Source organism: Anguilla anguilla, chromosome 6, assembly GCF_013347855.1.
Source record: "Anguilla anguilla isolate fAngAng1 chromosome 6, fAngAng1.pri, whole genome shotgun sequence".
Taxonomy (NCBI): domain Eukaryota; kingdom Metazoa; phylum Chordata; class Actinopteri; order Anguilliformes; family Anguillidae; genus Anguilla; species Anguilla anguilla.
The window spans coordinates 40,385,183-40,399,862 of NC_049206.1; the positions used below are offsets into that span (position 1 = coordinate 40,385,183).

General features: G+C 46.0%; 2 protein-coding genes across 4 annotated transcripts in view; one reads left to right on the forward strand and one right to left on the reverse strand.

Moving 5' to 3' along the window:
* The window catches only part of LOC118229645 (transcription factor IIIB 90 kDa subunit-like), a 56,975-nt gene that overhangs the window by 21,675 nt on the left and 20,620 nt on the right, over nt 1-14,680 (forward strand). For both annotated transcript variants that reach the window (XM_035421800.1, XM_035421798.1), the window contains exons 5-8: nt 1,888-1,919; nt 4,135-4,207; nt 12,643-12,792; nt 14,232-14,325. In XM_035421800.1, coding sequence (XP_035277691.1) covers nt 1,888-1,919; nt 4,135-4,207; nt 12,643-12,792; nt 14,232-14,325 — 349 coding nt within the window. The remainder of the gene's footprint in view (nt 1-1,887; nt 1,920-4,134; nt 4,208-12,642; nt 12,793-14,231; nt 14,326-14,680) is intronic.
* On the reverse strand, nt 5,157-9,336 carry LOC118229646 (BTB/POZ domain-containing protein 6-B-like). Of its 2 annotated transcripts, XM_035421802.1 has the most exons (5): nt 9,151-9,336; nt 7,335-7,629; nt 7,102-7,192; nt 6,883-7,001; nt 5,157-6,597 (listed from the first exon to the last, which is right to left on the reverse strand). In XM_035421802.1, the coding sequence occupies exons 2-5, from the start codon at nt 7,538-7,540 to the stop codon at nt 5,565-5,567; spliced, it is 1,449 nt and encodes a 482-aa protein (XP_035277693.1). In that variant the 5' UTR covers nt 7,541-7,629; nt 9,151-9,336; the 3' UTR covers nt 5,157-5,564. The 2 variants fall into 2 exon arrangements, with proteins under 2 accessions (XP_035277693.1, XP_035277692.1); XM_035421801.1 differs by lacking the exon at nt 9,151-9,336 and having other exon boundaries at nt 7,335-9,112.

Sequence of the window (14,680 nt, forward strand, 5' to 3'; positions counted from 1 at the left end):
GATCCTCAGGTAAGTCAGCCCAGCAGAAGTAGAGGCGCGTCTAGGCAAGGGGGAAAAACAGAACTGCCACCAGTCGGATAAAGTGTTCCCACCTGCCATCGACCTTCACCACCACTGAGGGAGAAGAGCAGAAGCACAGAGAAGAAGAGACGGCCACACTGCTTCACAGTAGCGCACGGAGAGCGATCCCCCTTAATGGGATTCGCGGCCACGTTTCAGCCGCCGGTCGCCTTCGCCGACGCTGACCTCCGCGGTTCGAAGCGCGGCGATGAATTTTATTAATAAAATTACCCGCGAGCGCTCAAACAGTGCTCAGGTTCTCGGGGTGTTTTTAATGCCAGGCATGCCAAGTCACCCAGGGTGAAGGTTCCACTCTGAGCAGGAAAGTCACAATAATTGCACCAGAACCCTGGTCTCTCAGGTCGAGCTGGGGCGGAATCATCCGGCTCTGGCAGAGCAGTCTGCCGTTGCCGTCACCGCACCACCTCACGCGGCTCTCGGGATAAACGAGTCTGCCGCAATGAGGGCTTAAGACGGAGTGACTCACAGGCTTTTATTAATACCCTCATTGTCGCAGTTACTTTTAATACCCGTTGTCTGCAGTTTAATCCGGATCACATTTATGGTGGTGGTTATTCCAATACGTGGTGATGAAGAGGTATAAATCCCTTATGGCAGCACGTGGATGAGTCCCTCTGTACGTGACAGCGGCTGATGGAATGGGTGCACTAATGGTGGGGGACGAGGGCCTAACTAATTCTACAGTAGAAACCCAGGCCAAAAAAAAAATCTGTATTTCTATTGGCTGCTGCTGGAGAAAGAAGGCCTAGGAGCCATTCACGCCCAACCACACTGACTTACTCCCCAACTGACTGAGAAAGTAGCTCCTGCATTAGCAATCCCCAGTGAAGGCACTAGAGGGCACAGGCAATAAAGTCAGTGCCTGTTCAGTACCCATTTACTTGCTACACCACAACACAGCAAAGGGTTACATCATCAGTCTCCATGCCAGGCTCCACGGCAGGCAAATTAAACAGCACAGCAGGGCCCAGACTACCATGGGAACAACCATGCTCAGTGTTTCCAGATGCCTGAATTAATCCCCCCCCCCAAAAAAAAAAAAACTCAATCAACCCCGGGTTAATTGACATCCATAATTCTCACAGTTTGTCTCCCATACCTCCTTTTAAAATCCCAAATCTTGTCATTGGCCCCTACTCAAATCTGACAACCCTAACAGTGCTGCACTTTTTAGTATTCTTGTTATTTTATAGTTTTTGAGTCACCATTAAGTCCAATGAAATGACAAGGATTTTGTGTGATAATTTTGATTGGACTTTGGGGTTGAAGAGTCCTCACAGGCTCACACTCCAACGCCAGCTTCAGTCCTGAGATCTCATTCTCACATGCCTCTCCACCCTCAACAATTAAGGTGCATCTTATAAATATGAATAAACTATTTCTGTGATTCAGAAATTAACCAGATATTCGTAAACATTATTGCTGCTTACAGTATATGCATCCCATAGTAAAACTACATAATTATAAAATATGCATTACAGTTTATGAATAATACGCATCAGTAATGCATATATTTTGTCATATACATGTTATGTAGATTTCACAAGTGCACATAGTAGCAGTAGCTACTTGTGAGGGTGAGCTAGTGCTGTGTGCTATACTGCTACTTGTGAGGGTGAGCTAGTGCTGTGTGCTAAAGACCACCTGCATGTCCTCAGGACATTAAATGGCACACTTAAAGGAGTATGCACATAACCGGGATTATTAATATCACGTGAGACTGAAACAGGAACAGATGCACACCATTGAGCCCATAGTCAGTGCCTCACAATTTCACCTGTTGTTTTCCCCTTAACCAGCTAGTAGATATGCTCCTGGACCTGAGTGATCTCTTGCAGGTAAGTTGCCTTTAGCCATAAAGCTCGCCAACACATTCAGAAGCTGCCTTTCCCCCAATTGAGACACTGCATTCAGAAATTCTGAGCAATCACCCCGACCCTCGTTTTCTTATTTACCTAGCTTAAATACCAAATTAAGTGTACTTAAGAGTCCTCGATTCTTTGATGTTGTTTGTTTTATGTAGTTTAATGCTCATTAGGCTAGTTGTGTGCTCGTTTGGAAACTTAGTTTAATGTTTCCGTAGAGTAGTCGACACTTGCCAAATCGTCAAACGAGTCCGCACTTCTAGCACTCGCTGCTTCTTGGGACTATACTTTCCCCCTCAGGGGAATTGCTGCACTTGGTCTTTGCACCTGTTTGCATCACAAGTCTCGCCTGCAAAATGCCATGGAAGAAAAGAATCACTCATGGTTCGTGAAGCCTCACTCTCGCACCACCTGTATGTAGTTCTTCTATTTCGTCATCCCTTTGGTTACTTAATTAATTCCAAAGGTGTGGTCTCCCCATGTCTGTTGTGCAATTTAGGTACAAAATGTTGTTCACAACCAGAGTGAAATTAAGTTTCTGCGGTCTGTTCAAAGCCTAGCACACTGTGAAAAGCAAGTATTAACTAGATCCCCAGTTCCATTGTGAGCTGATCAGTTATAGTTTAAGCCTTTGTTTTACTGACAAAGAGTGTTCCAGCATTCTCCTTATATCAAGATACATCCCTCGATATGAACGCGGTATTTTGTCCATGACTATCACTGTTGATTCTAAGATCTGTGCCTGGGGCTGCTGCAGTGGGAACATGATCAGAAGTCTGAACATTCTTACACTGGATTCGCTTGTGTTCCTTTGGCAGCACAAGTTGAATGCAAGCTAAGAACATTCTTACATTACACTCTTGCGTGTAAGAAAACAGGATATATGGCGCATGACACTTTGAGGTAATGTGTTCAGAGACGCTGCTGACTCCACAGCTTGTATAACAAGAGAACAGAATAAGAACTGCACCCTCTATTTTCAAGAATTTCACATAAACAGGGACAAATGTTTGGCATGGCTTCACTTCAGATGCATTAAAATAAATTAAAATAGACACTCTACACCTGTAACATGATATACTGGTTCCACAAAGCCTGATCTGCCTTTTACAGCGAGCTAATGTGAGGACAGCAATAAGGACACTAAATTAATTCTACGCTTGTCTGCAGTTTTATCCTGCATAACTTAGCAGAGGAATACCTCAGTGAGACAGCTGGTGTGGAGCTTGGATCTTATTTTGCACCCCCAGCTGTCCTTGGAGCAGCCCCCCCCCCCATACGCGCGCAGTTCTCGGACCCACGCTTTACCAAGGTCATAAATCTCCCGTGAACCCTCTGGAAACAGGGCCACACCCAGCCTTCACCCTCCATAACGCTCTCTTACACACCGCGCTGCAGCCGTGGGCAGCACATCCAGGCGACGGCCTTGCTCTAAACAGAGATAGCGGTACGCTCAAGGGCAGAGCAGCCAAAAGTCAATACGCACAGTAGCCATTTTCCAGGCTCTACAGCGCTCCCATTTTAGGAGCGTTTGCTCATGAAAACTGATGTGTGCCAACTGGAAAAATAATAAATTGGGATGCATTGGTGCGCTCCTAAATTTTTTTACTCACGAGCACATGTGCTCCTTGGCAGAAATGTTAACGTGAAACCAGGACTCTACGCTATGTGGTTTTTAAACAGGTAGTTGCCTGGCGACCCTGCTGGCTGAAGTCAGCGGCAGGCCTTGCCGTTACGGCGGTCGAGCGCAGGGTTGCCGGCGCGAGGTGGACGGCAGACGGCCGAGGCGGGGCAGGCCCGACGCACGGCCGCCATGTTAGGGTAGCCGCAGCATTGCCTGCCTCTGCCGGTACCAGCAAATCCTTCTGCACCGAAAGGTCACGGCCCCAATTCACCCCCCGTACAGAAGGGTTGACCAGGGCGTGACACCTCTGCTTCCAGGTCAGACTCCCACCCTGGGGTCACACTGGGTCAGTGAAAGGGCGTGACGAAACACACAGCACCCTCAGCAGTCGAGTTTGTGAGTGGCACTTTGAAAGTGCCACCTTCATCCTGAAATAGATGATCCTAATTTATTTTGGAGCTCAAAGACCCCATGTGCCCTTCTGGTTTTCTGGCACAGATCCCAAATCCCAGTCCAGCCCTGGGTTCTACCCCCTAACATGCACTCCCCTCCTCCCCTCCGCAGGTGAATGTCTACATCCTGGGCAGAACCTTCCTCCTACTGGCCAGAGAGCTGTGCATCAACGCCCCTGCCATAGGTAATCTCCTCCCGCCTGCTGCCTCTGCACATACTAACAAATACAGAGGGGGTCCCCAACCCAGGTCATACAGAGGAACACGACCTGCTGGGTTTAGTTTTTTTGCCTTGAAGTCAGTTCCAACAAAAGAACCAGTTGTGTTAACTGTGTAATCAATTAAGTGCCAAGTGACAAAAAACCAGCATCCCCTGCAGCTTTAACAGCTTTAGCCAGCGTTCAGAGTCCAGGTCTAAAATATTCCAGAGCCGCACACTCTTCCAGACAAGGTCTAACAAAGAAGATCAGTTAGCGTAACATGACATTTTCTCTGGGCTGCTTGGACAAATAACCTAAAGACCTACGAGAAAATTACAAGTAGGACATTGAGCTGTTGGGGGGGGGGAAAGGTGAGAATAATTCGCTGTCAGAGGAAGGTAAACCCTATCAAGCTGCCCTGAACAGTAGCTCTCTGATGTACCTAGAGGGTGCTGTATCACTTGTTTAAAATGCTATATATTTATAACTAACTATAGGACTCATCAGATCATTGCTTACTATCTTGAAAGAAAGGGTTTCTTACTGTGCAAGTTAAAATGAGGCCAAGGAAATACCATCCAGCTATGACCCAGAGTACAAACCTGTAAAAAGTCTTAATTCACAGCTGATGAGACTGTCCTCTGCACCATTTATGTTCAATTTAGACGGCTGCCGAGTGGCATTTCCATCCTCTAACCAGGTTTACTTGTGTGCTATTTCGATGCATAATTGATCAGGACCTCCCCTGCATTCAAACGCCTCGTCAGCGATCTGTAATCGGCTCGGTTGCTCCCACCGCTACGGCGCAGAAGCCGCCCCACGAGTACCGTCCCTCTGATCGCTAGCCGCAGTGTCAGACGACAGGATGCGGATCCCCCCCCCCCCCCCCTCCTACAGCCACGCATCTGAGAATAACGAGCGATAAGCACGCGGGTCACATAAAAACCTTTTTTTATGGTTTGCGGGTTGGCGAGCTGCCCCCCCAAACACAGAACACCAAATCTGTCCACCGGCCTCAGGCCGAAAAGGAACCGTCATCACATATGTACAGATCACAAAGCAGTAATGGGCGTTACCCGCAGGAAGTGCAGTACAGCCTTTTCATTTTTACACGGGGTGGCATGCTGTTGCCTCGGTAATTAACTCAGATTAGTTTATTTTCAAATAAATACAGCGGTAAAGCATTCCTTCGCGTCAAGTCTGTCAAACATTTAGCAGGCATTTTGAGTGTTTTACGTAGCCTCCTCACTGCTAAGAAGACAGCGTCTTGTTTGGGTTTTTTTTTCCCAAGTTTCCATGACAGCAGTGACGGGGGTGCGCTCAAAATGCCCCGCGTGCAATCTCACGCGTAGAAGACCAGTTCGGGGATCTGTCCCCCCTGCACCCCGGTCCCGTTGGTGCTGTCCGAGGAGCACTGGAACTGAAAGGTCACCTTCCCGCACTGCACCTCCGTCATGCCCTCCTGCCCAAAGTAGCTGAGCTCGTTCCCGTCCAGGACGGCGCTGACGGTGTAGAAAGTGTCCTGCTCCACCTGGACCGGGTGCTCGAACCACACCGAGAAGGTGCTGCTGGACCCGTCCGAGACGAACTTGGTCAGGTTCTGCGCAAGGACGGCCCCCTGCCGCTTGAGCTCAATGCAGACACTGTATTCCGCCTTCCCGCCGCTCGACCCGTACAGGCCCAGCCCGGCGATGAAGATGCGCCGGTCCACCGCGAACTGGATGCTGTCGCAGCGGCCCCGGTACCGCCACTGGTTGCTGCGGTAGGCCGAGGACTGGAACCGGTGGCAGCGCTGCGGCGACAGGCCCTTCCGCCGGCCCAGCGGGAAGCCCAGGTCCGGCTTGTTGGCCGCCGTGTACCACAGGAAGATCTTGTGCGTCTCCTCCAGCGTCAGGATGTCCGACTGGGCCGCCCCGTCGGCGAACTCCTGCAGCGTCATGGAGGGGACGCGGACCAGGTAGAGCGCCTTGCCCAGCACGCTCCTCTTGTTCCGGGAGGAGGGCGCCAGGCCCCTCCTCTTGCACTCGGCCACCGCCCAGCTGAGCACGGCCTCGAACACCACCGCCTCCTTGATGTTGAGGGTCTCCCGCGTCAGGATGATCTCGAGCGTGGGCCGGTCGATCTCGCAGAAGCCCTCGGACAGCAGGGCCAGCTCCGCCTGGGCGTCGATCACCTCCCAGCAGCGCTGGGTGAGCTCGGGTTCCTCGAACAGCCGGCTCTGGGACAGCAGCACGCAGGCGTTCTTCGCCTCCAGGCTCGTCTCCAGGAAGTTAACGCACGCCTTTGCCAGGGCCGGTACAATGTACTTCTTGGCGGCGTACAAAGTGGCCAACACTGTGTCTGCTTCCAGTTCTATCTCATCGCTGTACATGTATCTGGGGGGAGGGGACAAGCATTTGAACATGAAAACAGAAAACAAGCATTGGTCATTCTGGCTATGACTACTTTATGGGTCTTTTTGACAACTTGCAGTGAACAATCTTGATTACTAACACCATCTTAGTAAAGGACATGTGTTGGTAGGCCTCCAAGTCCAGTTGCAGTCAGAAACCCTTGTAGAAAAATGTATGGCAAGGCTTTTTGATGTGGTAACAGTAAATTCATAATAACCTATTACTGATTGCCAATGCAACAGTTACCAACCTGGACAGGGGACTTACTTTAGCAGAATTAAAAAAGCAGCAGGCTCCACATCCGGGATGTGAATTTCTGACTCTCCCTCTGCAAGGTCTCCATAAAACATTGCACCAAAAACAGAACTGCCAACCGCCAAAACATACTGAAAAAAAGATGAGAAATTACATCAGCTCAATGGCGGCTGGTGTTTTTTTCCCCCCCACAGACACAATGGATTAAAAACAAACAGCAGTTTAGCTTACCTTGTGGGCAGGTACTTTTTGTGATTCGCCTGGAGGACCCACAATAAAATGAACATCGGCCATGAGTTCGTTGTTAAACATTAAAGCATTCCTGGAAATGAGACAAGTTAAAACTATTATTATCATGGCATTCAATCAGGATGTGGTGTGCACAGGTAGAGGCAACATCCTGAAAATTATGCTCAAAATTAACAACAACAAATGGGAAAATTACTAGCTAAGAAGAATTCTACCTCTCTCGCAGTGTTGGGTGAGAAGTCTGCCAGCTAGTAGTCTCGACGTTGTTGTTTTTGATATTCTGTTGAGTCGTGGCGGCAGTAACAGTGGTTATCGTCTGGGTGACTTGGACGATGCTCTTCTTGCTGGCAGCCGTCACTACAATACCGTTGCTATTCGGGATATTAGTCTGTGTACTGACAGGGTATAGTTCTGCGGCCATTTTCTTCTCCAAGGCTAAAGTCACGATCTCATAACATACTGGCAGCTTGCCGGAGTGTCTCCCACTCTTTTTAGCCTTTTTCAAGTTTTCTGGAAGCAGAAGGAAAAAAGTCAAACACCTCATGATCCGCCCATACAGGCAATCTGCAGCTGTGGGCATCAGCAAATAGAACAGAGGAAGCAGCTTTGGAAGAGAAACGTTAAGGATGATGATAGATTCAGTATCAGCTCCAAGTAAATGCAGGTTTGAAAACGACTGCGATTCCCGTTACATAATGTCGCGTGCGCACTGAAAGGCGAGCCCCAGCAGCATCCTACGACAGGCAACCATTTACGAAACCCGGGACAATTTAAAAGCCGGCATCAATGGTATGCGTCCATCAGAATTATCCCAGCCACCAAACGAATATATATTTTTTCTTTCTCATGTCATCCTGTTTAAAAGTGCTAGTGTATTCCATACAACAATGTCGATTTTAATACGCGTGGTTCTAAAAAATAAATGCTGTCTTTGCGGAACATCAGAATATGACAGCGATTAATTTGTACCGAATGCAATCGTGAGCCTGCGACGCGGGCTTTACTAATAATTTAAAAACTAGGCGTAAGAGGGACTGGACTGTGGTCCTCCGAATACTATGTGGGTACTCCAGTAACTAACGTGCATCGTTTTCTTTCCTTCTGTGACGACTGCCTAGTACTTTACTTTTTTGTAGAAGACATGCACGCCCATTTCGCTGTCACCAAATCAGATGCTTTTGACGTCGCAGCCCGAGGCGCCTCCCCCAGCTAGGCCGTCCTTCTCTTAATAATCACAAATACGACGAAAATATTGCCGACCCCAGGGAGGCCAAAATGTACATACAACCTCCAGCAATGGAGTGTTTCAAGTACGGTTACACAAACAAAAAATTGCATTGACAGGGTTTTTTGGTTGTTCATGGTACTGAGGGGGGAAACGAAATCTCCACGGAAATCTGTGCAAAACGTAACGCTGCTTCTGGGAAGAACGACCAGAGGGAAGTTTATTTGAGAATAATGAAACATGATTCAATTCACAATAAACAATGTCACGGAACAGGTTCATATCTTTATACACCACTCTATGATATACTGTTTGAGCCACGTCAAATAACACAGGACGAGAAACGTTGCAGTGTACTTTACTGCTTTGTAAGCACGGGTCTGGGACGGAAGCTGTTGTCTCGACTGGCCGTTTATAATTAGCCAACGTTAGCTAGCTGGGTTTCTGGAAGAAAACAACTAACGTTGCGGAAAGGTGCCTTTATTAAGACGCCAATGCTATGTATCTTAATTAACTAAATGACGCGTCGGCCTATATTGTCTTATTGGTCCCGTGTTTCCTTTTAAATATCAGCAGAATGTGTGACTATTTACCAGATCGGCAACGTAGCATGCATTACAAACAAAATGAAGTAGCATACATAACATAATAGATCGCATCTCACACGTAGCCTAGCTAGCTAGACGCGTCCCTCGCTCCCGTGCAGTTGAGCAGTCGAATTAAATGTATGCCATGCTGTTTTTTTATCGGTATTTTATTGCAAATAGAGACACTAAGTTGGAGGAGCATAGTATGTAAGGTGTTACCTTATTGAGTTAAGTGGTGTCCTATTATCTGAAAAAGCAGTCAAGTTTTGTCTCTTGTAGCGTCATCGGAGCCAGAAGCCATATTAAATCCGGAGACTGGGAATGGAGGGGGTTGGGCTAACACAGTATCCTGTTACTAGACCGGTCTTCCTGCTTTCCAACAGAGGGCTCCGGTGCCTCAGATCGGAATGGATCTGAGATGTGTTGGACAGTCCGCTGGTAGCGTTTTAATGTTACTGAAAGTAGGCTACAGTCAGATAAATGTTAGCCCATCATCATGCGATGAACTATTAAAGGACAAAGTATTCCTCTTATAATTTCGTCACCATCAAATCGAAATACTTTCCCAACGATCGGAAAGATTTATATTTACATTGTCCAAATACCACGCTGCTCGTGAACGGCTTGTGGGGAAGGCGGAGAAAAACGACAATAGGGAAACACGTCCGCTTTTCATTAGAAGGTACAACACATCAAAGGAAAAACTATTCAAGAAGGGTACATCAGTATAGTTTCTGTCCAGATTGTGTGTGGACCATCACATATTAGTCTGTATTGTATGGAGAGGCTATCATGTTTTAAGTGTAGTGTATTACATTACAGTGCATGGTAAATGGACTGCATTTATATAGCACTTTTATCCAAAGCACTTTACAATTGATGCCTCTCATTCACCAGAGCAGTTAGGGGTTAGGTGTCTTGCTCAGGGACACTTTGACACGCCCAGGGCGGGGATCGAACTGGCAACCCTCCGACTGCCAGACAGCCACTCTTACCTCCTGAGCTATGTCGCCCGCTACAATACGTGTATTTAGCAGATGTTCTTATCCAGAGCGACTTACACAACTGTTTTTTTACATATCATTTACATTGCATCCATTTGTACAGCTGGATGTATACTATGCAGGTTAAGTATCTTGCTCAAGGGTACAACAATAGTGTCCTACCAGGGAATCGAACATATGACCTTTAGGTTATAAGACCAACTCCTTACCCATTATACTACACTATCGTATATAAGATATTTTTAATATTGGGGTTATATACTATATCACACTATGTAACCAAAAGTATGTGGACATCCCATGTCTGGGGCTGTTTTTCATTGCTTGGGCTAAGACTTTCATTGCCTTCGTTCAAGTAAATGCAAATCTTAATACTACAGCATTCATCACATTCTAGACGATTCTGTGCTTCCCCAACAGTTTGGGGGAAAGCCCTTTCCTGTTTCAGCATGACAATGCCCCTGGGCACACAGCGAGGGCTATATAGAAATGGTTTTGTCAAGAATGGTGAGGAAGAACTTGACTGGCCTACATAGAGCCCTGACCTCAACCTCATCCAACACCTTTGGGATCAATTGGAAACCAAGCCAGGCCATGTCACCCAATTAGTGCCCGTCCTCACTAATGTCCTTCTGGCTGAATGGAAGCAAATCCCTGCAGCAATGCTCAAACATCTAGTATAGTAAAGCCTAGTAAAGCCTTCCCAGAAGAGTTGAGGTTGTTATAGCAGAAAAGAGTGGACCAACTCCATATTAATGCCGATAATTTTGGATGAGATTTTGGATGTGAAGTGTCCACATACCTTTGGCCATGTAGTGTATGTTAAAACATTTGACTAAACCATAGTTTTTTTTTAGCAGTGGTGGTATTGTCTATTATAGGGCCATATGCAGAAGGTGGTTAGGAGGCCCCTTAATGGCTTGTCCATCAACACATATTATCAGGTGATATTGCAAGCTCAATGAATACTGGCAGGAGTAAAATAGTAATAGCTCCAAATAGTTAACTTTATGTTGTTTTTCATATTACAAAAATCCTTTATTATTGTTATTAATATTATTATTATTATTATTATTATTGAGGACCTGCGGTTTATGATTCAGTCTACTTGAACTTTAAAATATGTTGGTTCCCTCCTTTTCCTTTAATGAATTAAGGGGACACCCAAGTACAGTGAAGTCTTTGGAATCATCATCAATCGTCAGTCTTCCACTAAAAATGTGATGTAGGTGGCAAACAGCATATGCAGCTGAAATCTGCCAAACTGGATTGAAGCTGCGTGTTGCACACGAGAGGATGCGGGGCACGAGAGTGCCAGGCAATGGAGTATTTATATCACAATTAGCTACACTAATTGGATAATGTGTCTCGTGAAGGAACATTTTGGAAGGGGCTGTATCGAAGGCTGTGTAGCAGCCTGTCATCTGCTGGACTCTTGCTGCTGGCTGCCTGTTTGAGATGCCGGCCTAATTCTTTTTCTGGGGCGGCAGTATGGTTTAAATTGGCTGTGGCCAGCAGTGTGCAAACCTGTCCCTTAGTGATTGTGGTTTCATGCCTTCGTGGCCACGTACTTATGATGTTCACATTGAACACAGTCTCAGTATTTAAAAAAGAGGGGAAAAAAAACAACTCAGTTAATTGGTTACAGAGATGAAAAATACTCAGTGGTAAGAATATTGCCGAAGCAAGAAGAAATTCCTGAATGCCACTCTGTCTGATTCCCTAAAACTGTTATGTACACTAGATGTGCTATTTCAAAGAGAGACTCTCTTTAAAGGTTTTCTGTATAATATATGCCCTGACTCAGACCTGTCAAGTTGACCACTTCTCTGAAGGTCTGCATCTATTTTGGTTTTTGTTCTAATCTAGATTTCTGGCATAATTGGTTCAGCTAATTAATTAAACCTATGTATTTTCTTGCACATTTTTTAGAAATGTAATGCAGTGTGAGGCACAGACACATCTACTCATTTTTATTTGTTATTTATTGTTTGTGAAAAGAAAATGAAAAGAGTAAAAAAAAAAAATCATGCAAATTAAGAAACAGAATTAAAGCAAGGTTACACTTGACCCTTCATGGAACATCCACAAGCTTGGTTCACAAAATTATCTAGAGCTCTTTCAGGCACCTTCTGTCACAGTGTCGTATTTGCATATAAGTCTGTGTTTCTGTTTATATTCTGAAGTCCACACAGGGTAACTGTTCTCTCCAGAACAGGGTTGGCCACTAAGGAGTGTCAACTCTTAGCCAATGAAACACTTGTTAAGCACTTACTGTAAATGCAGAAACTCACCAATTACTTACTGGGGCCCTCCAGGATTTGACTTCAGTACCCCTGGATTAAAGTGAAGCACTTCCTGTCCAAGATGTAGGGACAGAAACATCTAAAAATTAGTGCTTGCATCATTGTATATTCTTTATATGTTTAACCCTCATGTTATGTTGAAAGGTTATGACGTCATTTATGTGTGCCACCAGAATAACCCACAAGAAATCAGAGATAAAAAAATAAAAGTTGTATATTTTCCGTTTTATACTGCTACAGAGCCCGGGGTCGAAATGACAGTACAGGAAGGGAATAATACAATCGTAATTTTGTCCCGCCCCCTGGAATTTCTCTCGGCAGTCCTGAGTCTGGTTTTGAGAGTTGTGGGGTCCTCTGCTCCATGGTTTTGACCCACTGCCCTTACTTTGCCCTCTCTCCAGACCCTTGCCTCTACATACCCCGCTTTGCCCACATGCTGGAGTTTGGGGAGAAGAACCATGAGGTCTCCATGACAGCGCTGCGGCTGCTGCAGAGGATGAAGAGGGACTGGATGCACACGGGCCGCCGGCCGTCCGGGCTGTGCGGGGCGGGTACGCCTCCGTCGCCAAATGTGCTTAAACTAGCATGGCTGGTGTAGAGGGTGTGGCCTCCCTTCTCACAGTCAGTAATATGAGGATAAATTAATTATCTGTAACATTTATTGGCATCCATGTATTACTGCCTGGAATAGCCAGTGATACCATGTGATCACCACGAGTGACTTCAGTTGTGAGCCACCGTAATGCAGTGATACCACATAAAGAATAACTGCAGCCATTCAGCTAATTTCACACCACCCTAAGCCTGTATTGTTTTGAAAATGGAAGATAATTTGTGGTAAAAAGAAAGTTTTCACCAGCCAAGTAAAAAGAAAAAAAAAAAGTAAAACCATTCCAATATTGCTAGGTGTACAATTGATATTGAGGAAGTTCCATTTGTTTTCATTTGCAGATGTAGTGTAGCTATAGCAGTCTCACGCTGTCAAAGAATGCAGTTTTTTACAGTAGATAGGTGAGTGAGTCCAATGCAGAGAATTCAAGCTGCCACAGATTTTGCGGAAGCTGTTGGACCAGGATAAGAATGATGAACTTCCTGAGTGCGGTTTAGCCCTTGGTTTCAGTTTTCAGCAGTATCCTCGCTGCAATATCTGAATAATTAATTATTCATCATTAATCATTTATAGCCTTTAGAGAAGAGAAGAGGGGAGAAGTTTAGATGAGGTCACTCCATTGCAAAGTGGATATTTTCGGGGTGACGTCATGGGGGGATGGGGGCATGTTTGCGAGCAAACCCAAAAGCCCCCTTGGGTAGCCGTATCCTACAGTACGGTAACACCTGCTCATTAACAAAGAAGCTTGAGTCAATCAACCAAACACAAGATTACAGAGAATTAAACACAGTCAAGAGGAAGTCATTGGTCATGACAGCTGTGCTTGTTTTATCATTGCCTAAGTATGTCAGAGAGACAGGAAGATCTGGAGACAATCACAGGTACATAAGAGAGAGACACAGTGATGAATAATGACTTGCTTCTTCAAACGCGGAACATTCAATGGCTGCCCTTGGCAAAAAATAGTTTGATTTTTTTCACACTACCTATTGTTACACATCACAAAGAATGTTCACCAGATTATAAGATGTAACACTCCCACACAATTTAGCTGAATGCTCCTCCATACTCTGTGTAAGCTATAGACTCTTTTCACATGAGTAATATGCCCTGTTCATAGTTCCTAACACAAAACTCTTTTGAATGTGGCTTCCAGAAAGATGTGGAAGGCTTTTGAATGTCATGGAGAATATAAATAAAAGAATAGAAATACCATAGAAATGGAAGTGAAGTCGAAGTGAAATATTATCTCATGCTAGGTTAGCGGTCTGGTCTATTTGTGGTGGTGTTTTGGATGTTGGAGGGAGTAGCTACGAAGACCCCCTATTAAGACGGAATGACAGCCTGTAAAGTTTTGTCTCCTGTTCCGCGCGTCCTCAGCCTTACTGGTCGCCGCCCGCATGCACGATTTCCGCCGCACGGTGAAGGACGTCATCGGCGTGGTGAAGGTGTGCGAGGCCACGCTGAGGAAGAGGTGAGTCTGCCCCAGCAGTGGGTGGGGCGTAACCCCGGCCCAAAACTGTACACCTTCTGTTGGTGCATGTAGGGTGGTCCTCACCCCTGGCCCTGGAGAACCACGGTGTCTCCTGGTTTTTGTTTTCACCTTCAGATCCCAGACACCAGGGTGGTATTTCACGAAGCAGGATTACTGTGTTAGCTGGATAACTGGGCTGAGTTAAACGTGGGACAGCTCTTTTTACTTCAGTCCATGTTCCATATTTGGGAGGGTTCTTGGTTTTACTCAGGGTTTTATCCTGCTAACTCCTGCTTTGTGAAACTGGGCCCAGGCGAGGTGGGTTATCTGTTTGCTGAGCTGCCTTATTTGATCA